This window comes from Thrips palmi, unplaced genomic scaffold (assembly GCF_012932325.1).
Source record: "Thrips palmi isolate BJ-2018 unplaced genomic scaffold, TpBJ-2018v1 HiC_scaffold_6, whole genome shotgun sequence".
NCBI lineage: Eukaryota > Metazoa > Arthropoda > Insecta > Thysanoptera > Thripidae > Thrips > Thrips palmi.
The window spans coordinates 4530316-4541079 of NW_023144633.1; the positions used below are offsets into that span (position 1 = coordinate 4530316).

At 38.5% G+C, this 10764-nt stretch overlaps 2 protein-coding genes across 4 annotated transcripts; one reads left to right on the forward strand and one right to left on the reverse strand.

Annotated features, from left to right (window-relative positions):
- Positions 1 to 20: 20 nt before the first annotated feature.
- On the reverse strand, positions 21 to 5392 carry LOC117652079 (sphingomyelin phosphodiesterase 4). 3 transcript variants are annotated; one of them, XM_034396738.1, is made up of 14 exons: positions 5254 to 5392; positions 4465 to 4800; positions 4269 to 4371; positions 3924 to 4182; positions 3623 to 3836; positions 3219 to 3302; positions 2432 to 2544; positions 2189 to 2341; positions 1855 to 2074; positions 1528 to 1782; positions 1222 to 1455; positions 1015 to 1149; positions 761 to 937; positions 21 to 674 (listed from the first exon to the last, which is right to left on the reverse strand). In XM_034396738.1, exons 1-14 carry the CDS (start codon positions 5281 to 5283, stop codon positions 288 to 290), a joined length of 2700 nt encoding a protein of 899 aa, XP_034252629.1. In that variant the 5' UTR covers positions 5284 to 5392; the 3' UTR covers positions 21 to 287. The 3 variants fall into 3 exon arrangements, with proteins under 3 accessions (XP_034252629.1, XP_034252631.1, XP_034252630.1); XM_034396739.1 differs by having other exon boundaries at positions 288 to 674; positions 761 to 934; XM_034396740.1 differs by lacking the exon at positions 3219 to 3302.
- Positions 5388 to 10367, forward strand: LOC117652081 (ARF GTPase-activating protein GIT2). The gene is made up of 13 exons (XM_034396741.1): positions 5388 to 5580; positions 5829 to 5962; positions 6044 to 6156; positions 6255 to 6444; positions 6518 to 6648; positions 6770 to 7032; positions 7106 to 7282; positions 7377 to 7516; positions 7611 to 7676; positions 7785 to 7895; positions 7983 to 8156; positions 8240 to 8437; positions 8528 to 10367. Exons 1-13 carry the CDS (start codon positions 5523 to 5525, stop codon positions 8789 to 8791), a joined length of 2019 nt encoding a protein of 672 aa, XP_034252632.1. The 5' UTR covers positions 5388 to 5522; the 3' UTR covers positions 8792 to 10367.
- Positions 10368 to 10764: the final 397 nt, after the last annotated feature.

A 10764-nucleotide genomic window follows, 5' to 3' on the forward strand; every position in this document is an offset into this window, starting at 1 on the left:
ACTGAAATGGTAATCGTAAGTAATAATATTAGAACAAAATTTATTGATAGACATCACACTATAAATTGTTACAGAAATATACATAAATTATTAGGATAAGAGTCTATACACAATGATAAACAGTCTTAATTTTTTACACGTTAGGAATGCTCCAATGTTGCAACTGAAAATTGATATAAAAATGTCTTTCTCTATGATGAGTAATATATTAAAAAGGAAAAGTTACATGCTACAGTGCATTGTTTTCGAAGATTAGGACAAAATTCCAGTCAACAATTAAGTTCGGCTCAAAATGATTGATCTGCAAGACTGTCATTTAGCCTATCATTATTAAATCTAGATGGTGGAGGCCTTGCTGAGTTCAGAGGTTCAATCAATGCTCTCACTGTAATTAAGACAGCCCAGAATATGATTGCTGAAAACAACACCAGAAGGGGAGGGGCTCTACAGATCAATGCCACAATATACAGAACAGCAAGCATAGCTAGGTTTCGGTGGCGAGCAAGAGGCCGCAAACTAAGGCGGGGAGGGAGAGATGATCCGACTCTCGGAGAAAAGCTTCCAGGCGATCTCTTATCATACCGCCACACAGTCATGGGGGCTGATAACAGTTGGCGAGCCACCCGACCCCAGACACCATCACTATGATAGAGGCGGGCCATTTCACTGCAGTACTGCAACAAAAATCACTCATATATGAGAAACTATTTTACTATTTATATAAAACAAATTTCATAAGTAAAATGAGAGGAAATCTCACCATTTCATTTAATCTAGATGCTACTTGATGCAGTAATCTTACAAGGAATTCACTTTCATCACTTCGAATTGGTAGGACATCTGGGTCACCATCGTACTGAATGTTTAAACTTCGTTGCCTCCACTGCTGTGGCGTTGAATTTAAAGCCTCTCCAGCTAAAGATGAGATGCTCATCTGCTAAAAAAACACATCCATTGTAAAGACATAAAAAAAAATCATCATGATAAATACATAACAAAACTGCACTGACTTACCTGATTTTGAGTGCCCCTAAATGTAACTGATCTACTGGTAGTTGGAGTGCCATAATCAGTGACATCCGAGGTGGCGTGATTGTCTGACTGATTACTCATTGAGAAACTATTTATAGAGAGTTCATTTCCACTGACCTGAAAATATGTTTATACTTTAGTTTATACTCATACTACATTATCACAGAAAAAAATTGGAATAGTACAAACCTTGAAAATTTCTGAAAACTGGGCGATTGCTGTATTAAGGTAAGTTAAGACTTTAAGACGTTCTTCGGGTGAATACTCGTCACTTGATCCGGTATCAGATAGGAGAAAAATGTCTTTTATGGCAGAGAGGAAAGATCTAGATCGGGAGCGCAAAGCTGCTTCCTCCTCCAGTGCCTTTTGGGTAGCTACTGCAGATCCTTGTGCTTGGTGCACAATCATCATCAGACCAACAACCTGAAGCAAAAAAACAACAATGTTTGAACTCATAGCAAACAACAGTACAACTTGAATTCAAAGAAACAGTACCTGAGATCGCACTTCCACACCAAACATCGGCTTATACTGAAACCCAGGTGACTCAAGATCTTGGATTTGCTGTCGCACAATAGCACTCCATTTAGTGGCTTGGTGGGCGGCTAAGCAAGATCTTTGATCTGAACTTGGGTGAAGTGAATCTGTAGGAAATGCTGACCTCTTCTGGTGATTAACAGTACCCAACAAATCATCCAAACAGCTCTCAACTTCCTGCAACAATTCTGCCAGCTGGGGTTGGGAGAAAACCTGCATACGAACAATAGCATTAGTTTTCAGCAACTTTCATCTTTAGAAGTTAGCACAAAAGTGGGAGCATACTTTAGAGACTCTGAATAGCATGTTGGCATTCTTTGGAGTGGAGAGATCAAGACGTGCGAAGCGGGGTATCATTTCTTGAAAGATTACTGTGTAGCTAAGTAAGTTTTCAGCGATGAATGGTAACCACCTTCGATCAACATCACGTCTTTCATAGCCGTTTCTTCCATTTCGTGATTCCAATTCCTCTGCTTCCGCTGCAGAACTCCTCCCAGCAGCTAAGCTAGAATGAAATGGCAATTAAATTCACAACATGGTCCAAAAATGGAAAACAGTACAACAACATTCTCTACGAGTATTCCATTTTGTCAAGAGAGAAAGAAGGTGACTTATTTACTTTTTCTGGTAACGATGATCTGTGTATCTCCAAGGCTGGATGTAACTGAGCCAGGTTTCTAAGATAAACCGGAATGAACTATCAAGTGGCCAGTGGTGAATTGTTCGCCTCAAAAATCCATATATTTTTGCTTGACTTGATGGACCAATAATCCTAAACAGAAATAAACAAAGATTTTTGTTTTTAGAAAAAACACTGAAAAACAGATAAAATTAAATTTTAGTTACTTGAAATGTAGATTACCTTCTTAACTCATCCATAGCACTTTGATCTCCTATGACACTGTTTGAAAAGTAGTGCAAGTGCTTTATTAAGTTACGGACAACTCGAATATGTTCTCCACTGGGAAGTAATTCCTGCAAAATGAAAATGATTCTCCAGTAAATATGGGAATAAGATGTCAAATAGCAATTTCAGTTAAAGATGCATATTTTTGGGTTAATATGCAAGCTGTCACTTCTAGTCAAACTTCCAAAGCATAAGAATGCCACAAGTACAAGGTAGACAACAGGGCACAATGCACTATAGGTACATATTAAGTATTCAGTATCTCACATGGGGGTGTGGAAAAGGGACGGGGTAGGAGGTGTGCTGGTGAAGGAAAAGCAAGGGTCGGGGGAATGTAAGGAATGCTGAAACCTGAAAACATTAATTCTAATTACGACCACCACATACATTAGAGAAATCGCATACGCAATATAATTGTAAGAAACACATGGATAGGGTTTGATGCTAAACTTCTCTGCAGGTTATTTACTTAGGCAATAAGTTTAGGAGAAGGGAGGAGATAAAATTGTACCTCAGTCTGTTATAATGAAGGAGAAACATGGTAAGACAAAAAGCTGTTAACAAAAATAAAGACCAAATATACATTTATATTATAAAGTTTAAATAAATAATTTGCCAGAAAGTGCTGTGAGAAAGCTACACAAAACTTAAGGTTACAAAAAAAGAGCATGTATAAGCCACACCAAGCCATTTTCAGATTGAAACTTAGAGGCGTGTTTCTGAGACTGGTAGGCCAACTTACTGGGTATTTTAGAGGTAACTTAAAAACTCGAAGTTCCTCCGTTTGAAAATAATGATGAGACATGTTGTAATCTACAGGATATAGCTGAAACACATGCAATCAACACTACACGCACTGAGACTGGCATCACATGTCCCATTTTATTTTGTTTATGAATCTTGCAACGATTTACTCTGTTTTGCAGGGTGATTCAAATTTGAGATCATGTGTGGCCAGTCTAGGATACAACAGGAGCTATGGGGAAAAACATGTGCAGGCACAAAATAGCATAGTAGTTGCAAATGGAATATGGACTTAGTCTTAAATGCTTGTCATTGAATGCAAACTGTCAGTTCACTGAAAAATCTGTACCATCTTTTCCTTCCATCTTAAAAAATTAAAAATAAAAGAAAGAAATATCTTACTCTTTGAGGAGATCCACTTGCACTGAAGACTGGTCCAACTTCACCTTCTCCATGACTTAGCCAGAAGTCAACAAATACTTGTGCTACAGTCTCACTGCGCCATATTTCTGTCCTTGTGCTTGTAACAGCAGTAGCAGGCGATGAATGTAAGGATCCAGTACTGCTACCTTGCTGAATCACTGACTGTCTCAACAACTGGGGAGTATGTGTTGATCTAAAGGAAAGGTAAAAATTAAATTTTAAAGCACTGCCAAATTTATTAAACCACCAATAAAGCAAACCTGAACAGACGATTCCCCACCTAGATGACTGAAAGTTAGGCATTCGCTGCAAAGTGCCATAAGGCCCAAAGGAAGCACTATAACTTTGAAGAACTCCAAAATTGAAAGGGACTGAAGGGAGCACTGTAGAACGATCACAAGGCAACAGTTCACTCAGATAAGCCTCCGTCATGTTTAAGTATAGAGATTCTGAGTGAAGCCAGGCATTCATGTGCAATCTTTGTAACTCTGGGTTCACAAGATGATAAGCAAAGTGAAAGATGTAGAGTTCAAAAGAATCTGAACTAAAATTAAGGATAACCCAAACAAAATGCAGTATTTTAGGAGTACAGTGCAGGAAAAGTTGTGTGTCGATCAAAGGATACTGAGAGCAAGGCTTGTTGGAGTTTTTGTTTGAGGGTCAAACTGCAATTTATCTAAATAAAATGGTGGCACCATTCCTCTCAAAATCAAATGCTTGATTCGAGCCTGCAAAATAAAGTAAAACAAGGAGATAATAATGGTCAGTCAATATTACTTCAACGCATGACATACGCAATTTCTGACAATTTTGACAATTACCGGCAACCAGTGAAGAGGGAATTCATACTTGAGATGACAGTCTTGAAGCAGCTTGTACAAGAGTCTGAACAATGGCCCTTGTGGATGTAGAAACTGATACAAAACATTGTAGTCAGTGAATTCATTGGGTTGAAGAAGAGTCCTAGTTCGAAGGCCCCAGCCTCCAACGGTGGAACTAGTGATGTTACTGGAACCCTGATGAGAAACTCCAAACAAGTCCGCCAGGAGAAGAGGCAGGGCATTTTGAAGTTCTTTGGTGCCAAGTTCGTCTATAATCCTTGTGATTTCTTCACATCTATACTGCAGTGGATTTTGAAGAGCCAGTTGAATGCGGGACTGAAACAAGAAAGTGGCTCTTAATAAAGCTGTACACCAAGAGGTGATCCTGAAAAATAAATTAAGGTGATGCGGCTGGAAAATAATTAGAGATTGTACAGGGGACAAGTCGGTGCCAGGAGTAGATGAAGGGCGGAGAACATATAAGGACAGGAGGAGGTATTACCGGGTATGGAAGTAGTCTTCTATACCAGAGGGGAGGGTGAATGGGCCAGAAACGGGATAAAAAATACCGGAATATCTGTATGGGAAGTGGACAAAACATAAATCATCGTGTCTATCTTGTCAAATGCAACGAAATGTGAGTGGTTAGGTTAGCAAGGTCTATGTTGACAGTAGAAACATCGAGCCACAAATGATGACTTCGCAACGGCCCTTTCCGTTAGGGTATTTCTTTTCTTGAGTCGTGCAAGGGAAAGCTTCAATCCGTGAGATAAAGGAGCATTAACTTACAGTTGCAGTGGAGCCGTAGGTTGACGCCATGATTTCAACCGAAAACAACACTCATCTGACCGCAGTGTTTTTCATACTTCGGACCCCTTTGAACCAACAACAACAACATCAACAACATGACACACTGCCTTTGAGGTGTTTGATTGCAACTAGCAGACATACTTAACCTCTGTGTCTCGTCAATCAAATTACCACCTTATTAGAACGATGAAATGAACTAGATCTTCCCATTTACTCTAGATGGTCTGATAGCTTGAACGTCCTTAAACATGTCCAAGGGCAAGCTGAGGAGTGTCGCAGATGTATGTGGCGACTGCGGGGCTTTGGGTAAGAGGCTTCCTTTGCTTTCATAGCTAATCCTTAATCCTCCTCATAGGTACACACCCTAGTTTGTTTTCATCACTGGAACTATTTCTAGTGTTTTACTTTAGTACTGAGAAATCATTTATGCAACCCTACATGGCCTGATCTCTCAAATTAATATAAATACCTGTGACCCCTAATTCCCACATCTTTCTATTATGGTGCTGTTTGTTATATGAATTTACTTGACGATTTAATCTATGTTTCTGTAGAACCTGGGTGGGCATCTGTGAACCGCTGCATATTTTTATGTGACGAATGCTGCAGTATCCACAGAAGCCTGGGACGACATGTCTCTCATGTGAAGTCTCTGAAGAAAGGCAACTGGAGCCCATCACAATTACTGGTTTGTCTTTTATACCTTGCTCGTATAAGGCGTAAATAGGTGTTTTGCTAAAGTCAAATCAATCAATTTTTCTGTTTTTAGATGGTGCGGACACTCAACGGTAGCGGAGCTAACAGTATCTGGGAGCATACATTATTAGACCCAGCTAATTCAAAGGGAGGTCGGCGTAAACCACAACCTCAAGACCCGCTTCAGTGAGTACATGATTTAATTCCACCAAATGAATAATACTCATGTGATTTATGTCACAATTTACTCTATTTTGGTATTTATTGTATGTGTTTTGTTCCAGCACCACCAAAGCTGACTTCATTCGATCTAAACATCAATCGTTGTCATTTGTGTTCCGCCCTTCCAAGGAAGAAATCTCATCAGATGATGCTGATCTCAGTCAGCAGTTGCACTCCAGTGTTAGAACGAATAATTTGGAAACAAGTTTGAGACTTTTATCACAAGGAGCCGATGCCAACTTCTTCCATCCCGTAAGGCCCATATGATTACTCTCATATTTTACAATCCCCATTTCATTGCAATTAAACATAAATATGTATGTAGGAAAAGCGTACAACTCCTCTACATGTTGCTGCTCAAGCTGGACAAGCTTTGCAAGTGGAGTTGCTCTTGGTGTACGGGGCCAATCCCAACGAGGAGGACCAACATGGACGCACACCAGCTTATTTTGCCAGGTAAGTCTTTATTTTAAAATTTAAAAAAAATGTTTAGTATTGTTTGCAGCATCTAGGTTTCTGAAGTCATTGGTAATCTTTTCAAATACTGTACCATTACATTTGGGGCTTTCAATTTCAGGTGTGCGGGTCACATGGAGTTGGCAGAACGCATAATTGAGTGTCTGTATGAAGTGACAGACCGTTTGTCCTATTTCGTCTACGGCCGGAAACCAGAACATAGAAAAGGCCAACACCTAATCCTTCCAGAAAAGTCTAACTGTGGTGAGGTCGCAGAAATTTCTCAGGAAACAAGGATGAAACTTCAGCAGCTTCCTAATCAACTTTTTGAGGAATTGGCCACTGATGTTTACGATGAAGTTGACCGCCGTGAAACTGAAGCTGGTGAGTTGATAATTTTCTTTCTAGTAAATATAACATACAAACAGTCATTTCCTCCAATTCCCTTCTCATTCAGCATGGTTGTGTGGCCCTGTTGCGCTGGAAAATGCTTCAGTTCCATTCCTACCGGTTAATCCTGAACTATCAGCCACTAGAAATCAGGGCAGGCAGAAGTTAGCACGGTTCAGCTCCAGTGAATTTGCTGCTCTTATTATTGACATCCTCTCTGATGCAAGAAGGAGGCAGATGTTTGGTAAGAATGTAGCCTTGACTTCATTTAATGGTACTCTCATTGGCACAGCTTTTTCTTCATTGGTTTTGTTTTGCTTCATTTTATTTTTCTGTAGCATCAGCACCAAATCAGTATGGTGATGTTAATGTTAAGCACCATTCAGAGCTTTCAGATGATGATCCATTGTATGATAGTGTAGCATCTGATGAAGATTATGTAACCGCTGAGCAATTAGCAAAATGCTTAAAAGTAGCTGTATGTATTTTAATATTCTTTTCATATGTGTTTCTTTACTTCCTAGGTTAAAAATGTATTTTAAATTATTTTTTTTTATTGTAACTCTTTAAAGGATGCCGGGAAGTTTATTCCTCCACAATCTGGTGACGCGTCAGGAAATACTATCAGTCCCGAAAAGGTAATGTCTAGTGTGTATATTACATCATTACATGATTTTTTCTTTAAACAACAGTACAGCGATGTTGCAGTGAGCACTTTTTCATTCCATTTTCTTTTGCAATGACAGAACTCAGATTCTCCTAGACCTTCTACAGAACAAGAACTTCGCCATGAACTGAACTGTGCTAACGCTTGCATAAATGAACTTAAAATGGAGCTCCAAAAGATGCAGACTGTGGTAACTTTCAATTTTCACATATAACTTCTTTGCCTTTACGCTTTTACTGTCTTTTTGCATTTATTTCTTGACATTGACTTCCATCAGGTTCAAAAGTTGGAAGCTGAGAACTCAGAGCTGCGCCGAATGAGGAGCAATCCTCTTCCCAACGGTCATGAAGCGGAGCCCGGTCTTCAATCCGCACATGTCCAGCGCCCCTCATCCATGTATGAGCCCAGAGAAGGATTACGATCTTCCCCTTGGGGAAACGCAAAGAATCAGGTAAAAGCTGTGTATAACAATTTTTGTCTTCTTTTTCAACTTTTAATGATTTCAAATAAATCTTTGCTTTCCTGCATTATTAGGTTTTCCAGAACTCAATGGTTCCCATGCCTCTGCCTGAGGAGGTCATGCGTAGAACTGATCAGGTGACCAAACGCATTCAGGAGCTATGGGTATCTATGCAAGAGCAAAGTTCACCTGTCCTGAATAGAGACACGTTTGTGCCTTGTGCAGAGCGCATAAGGGTAGCCGTTGCCGAACTTACAGCTATATTTCCAAAGGTATCATTGCAAACATTTATTTTTTTCAAAGAATAATTTTTAATAAATTCCACACATCTGTACTAACAGCTTTGATTTTGTTGAATGCAGACCCCAAGTGATGAAGCCATTCGATCTTCTCTCAGAGCTCTCATAAATAACACAGCCCGCCTCCAGGCTGACTGTGCTGGTCTTCAAAATAGTATGGGAACAGATCGAAGTATATTTTTGCAGCAAGTTCGGTCAACTGCCTATGATATTGCAAAAGCAACAAAGGTGCTGGTATCCACACAAATCCAGCAGCAACAGCAGCTTCAAGCAACTCCCCCTCCTCAATCGCCCCAGCCTTCTCTTTGTCAGCAACAGAGTATTTAATTTGGGCTATAGCATATACAGTGGTGGTATTTTAAATATGCGATGACATTGAGTGTTAAAGCTCACCTTTTGATTGTGTAGTTGTGTCATAATTTGTACCTACTCATGTGATACCACTCATTTTAAAAGTAGGTTAACAACTTCCTGTTTGCCATTGTAGTTAATGTGTATCTCTGTAGTGCTCTTTTTCTGTGTGGTGTCATTCATTTTAGAAGTTTCAGAGATTGTCACAATTCATTGTAACAAAGTCACTTTTAGTTCCTTGAAGAATATTTTATTCATTAATTCAGTAGTAAAATGTCTAACTCACTCAGAATTCTGGTGGTATTCTAGCGCATTTATGATTGGATTCATTGGTGTGATATGCTTTATGTTTACTACTACACCTTTGGACTTTTCAAACATTTTTACCATTGTATATTTTCATTTAGTGTAATCATCATTAAATGTTTTTATTGTCAGTCTGATGATTGATTTTGCCATGACTCATTTGTCATCCATTCATCATCGCATCATTGTAATTATGATAGAACTTTCTGCGCTGAATCATTGTTTTACATTTAATAGATCAGTTTGCTGATTCTTTTGCCAAGTGGCATACTGTAGCGCATAAATTATTTGAGTACTTTATAATACAAAGCAGTATGTACTCAGTGAACCTGTGCAAAACCTGTGATAATCATTCATTATGTGTTTTATGGTTTTATGTCCCGATTGATTTTTAGTGAGTTGCTGGTGTTGCTGGCAGGTCATTGAAACTCCTACAATGTTATTACTCTGGAACTTGATGATACATTTTTAGCACATTGCTTATGCCATAATACTAATTAGTGATTTCTCAAACCCATGTATTTTATTCATTTCTGACTGATTCTAATTAAAGTAATTTGCAAAATAAAATGCAAGTGTTTTTGTGGTTGTTGATGTTAACACTAGGTAGTCGCGTTACCATTGTTGTATTGAAACCTTAGGTATTTTGTTTGTAATGCTTGGTTTTTTTTAAATTAACAGAGTCTTATTCCTCTGTATTTCTCTCTGAACTAATCATGCCAATGAAGAAGGAGGATGGGGAACTCTCAGAGAAAGTTTTATTAATTAATTTACTTCTACCTGCCACACGATGCAGAGCAAATATTTTTTATTTGGAAATGATGCCATCATAGTATTTTAGTAACATAGTATTGACTAAGCCACAGCCAAGGCCACACTCATGTTTTTATAAGGAGTGTGAAGGAAACAGAGTTTATCAAGCATCATTGTCTTTCTTTATGCATGCCCTTAAAACTCAAGTGCCAAAAGTTAATATGCTGTGTGAGGTCCAGGATCAAATGTAATTGATGTTTAACTGTAACAGCTTGGAATGCCTGTATTGCCATGACACGTGGTTTGAGTTTATGGTTATCGGTTACTGTAGGTAGAACAGAAACAATTATCAAATACGACAATTGGGGGTTTTCTTCTATTGTTTATCAATTATTTAATTATGCAGACAGTGGGTAAGTTTTGATCGAGGCTATGGCTCGGCTATGTAGATTGGTAGCCTAGAAATTACATCAAAATAAACACACTAAAATGATTTATGTTGCTCATATCACTTACTGTAACAATACACTATTTTGTCCAATATCACAGTCTTATTTTACTCTGAACTTTGGTGAAAAGCAACAAAGAAAAACCTTTAATACACATACTTTAAAAAGAGTCTCATTATAGTGTCTTCAAATTCTTCTAGAGCTTAGACTTCATTTTGAAGTACAATTAATTGCTCGGTACAATTAAACATTTGTCATGGTTCCTGCCCTATTTGTCATGTATGCATTGACTGATCTTCTGTATGTACCGAAAAATGATGACCACCTTAATGATGTCACCTTAATATGTGGTTTTAAATTCTAAGCTTTCTGTGTAGCTACAAAACAGCGTTATCTTGAGGCATCAAAGTGAGTGATTTGTTTCAATTCTATGCTAATTAC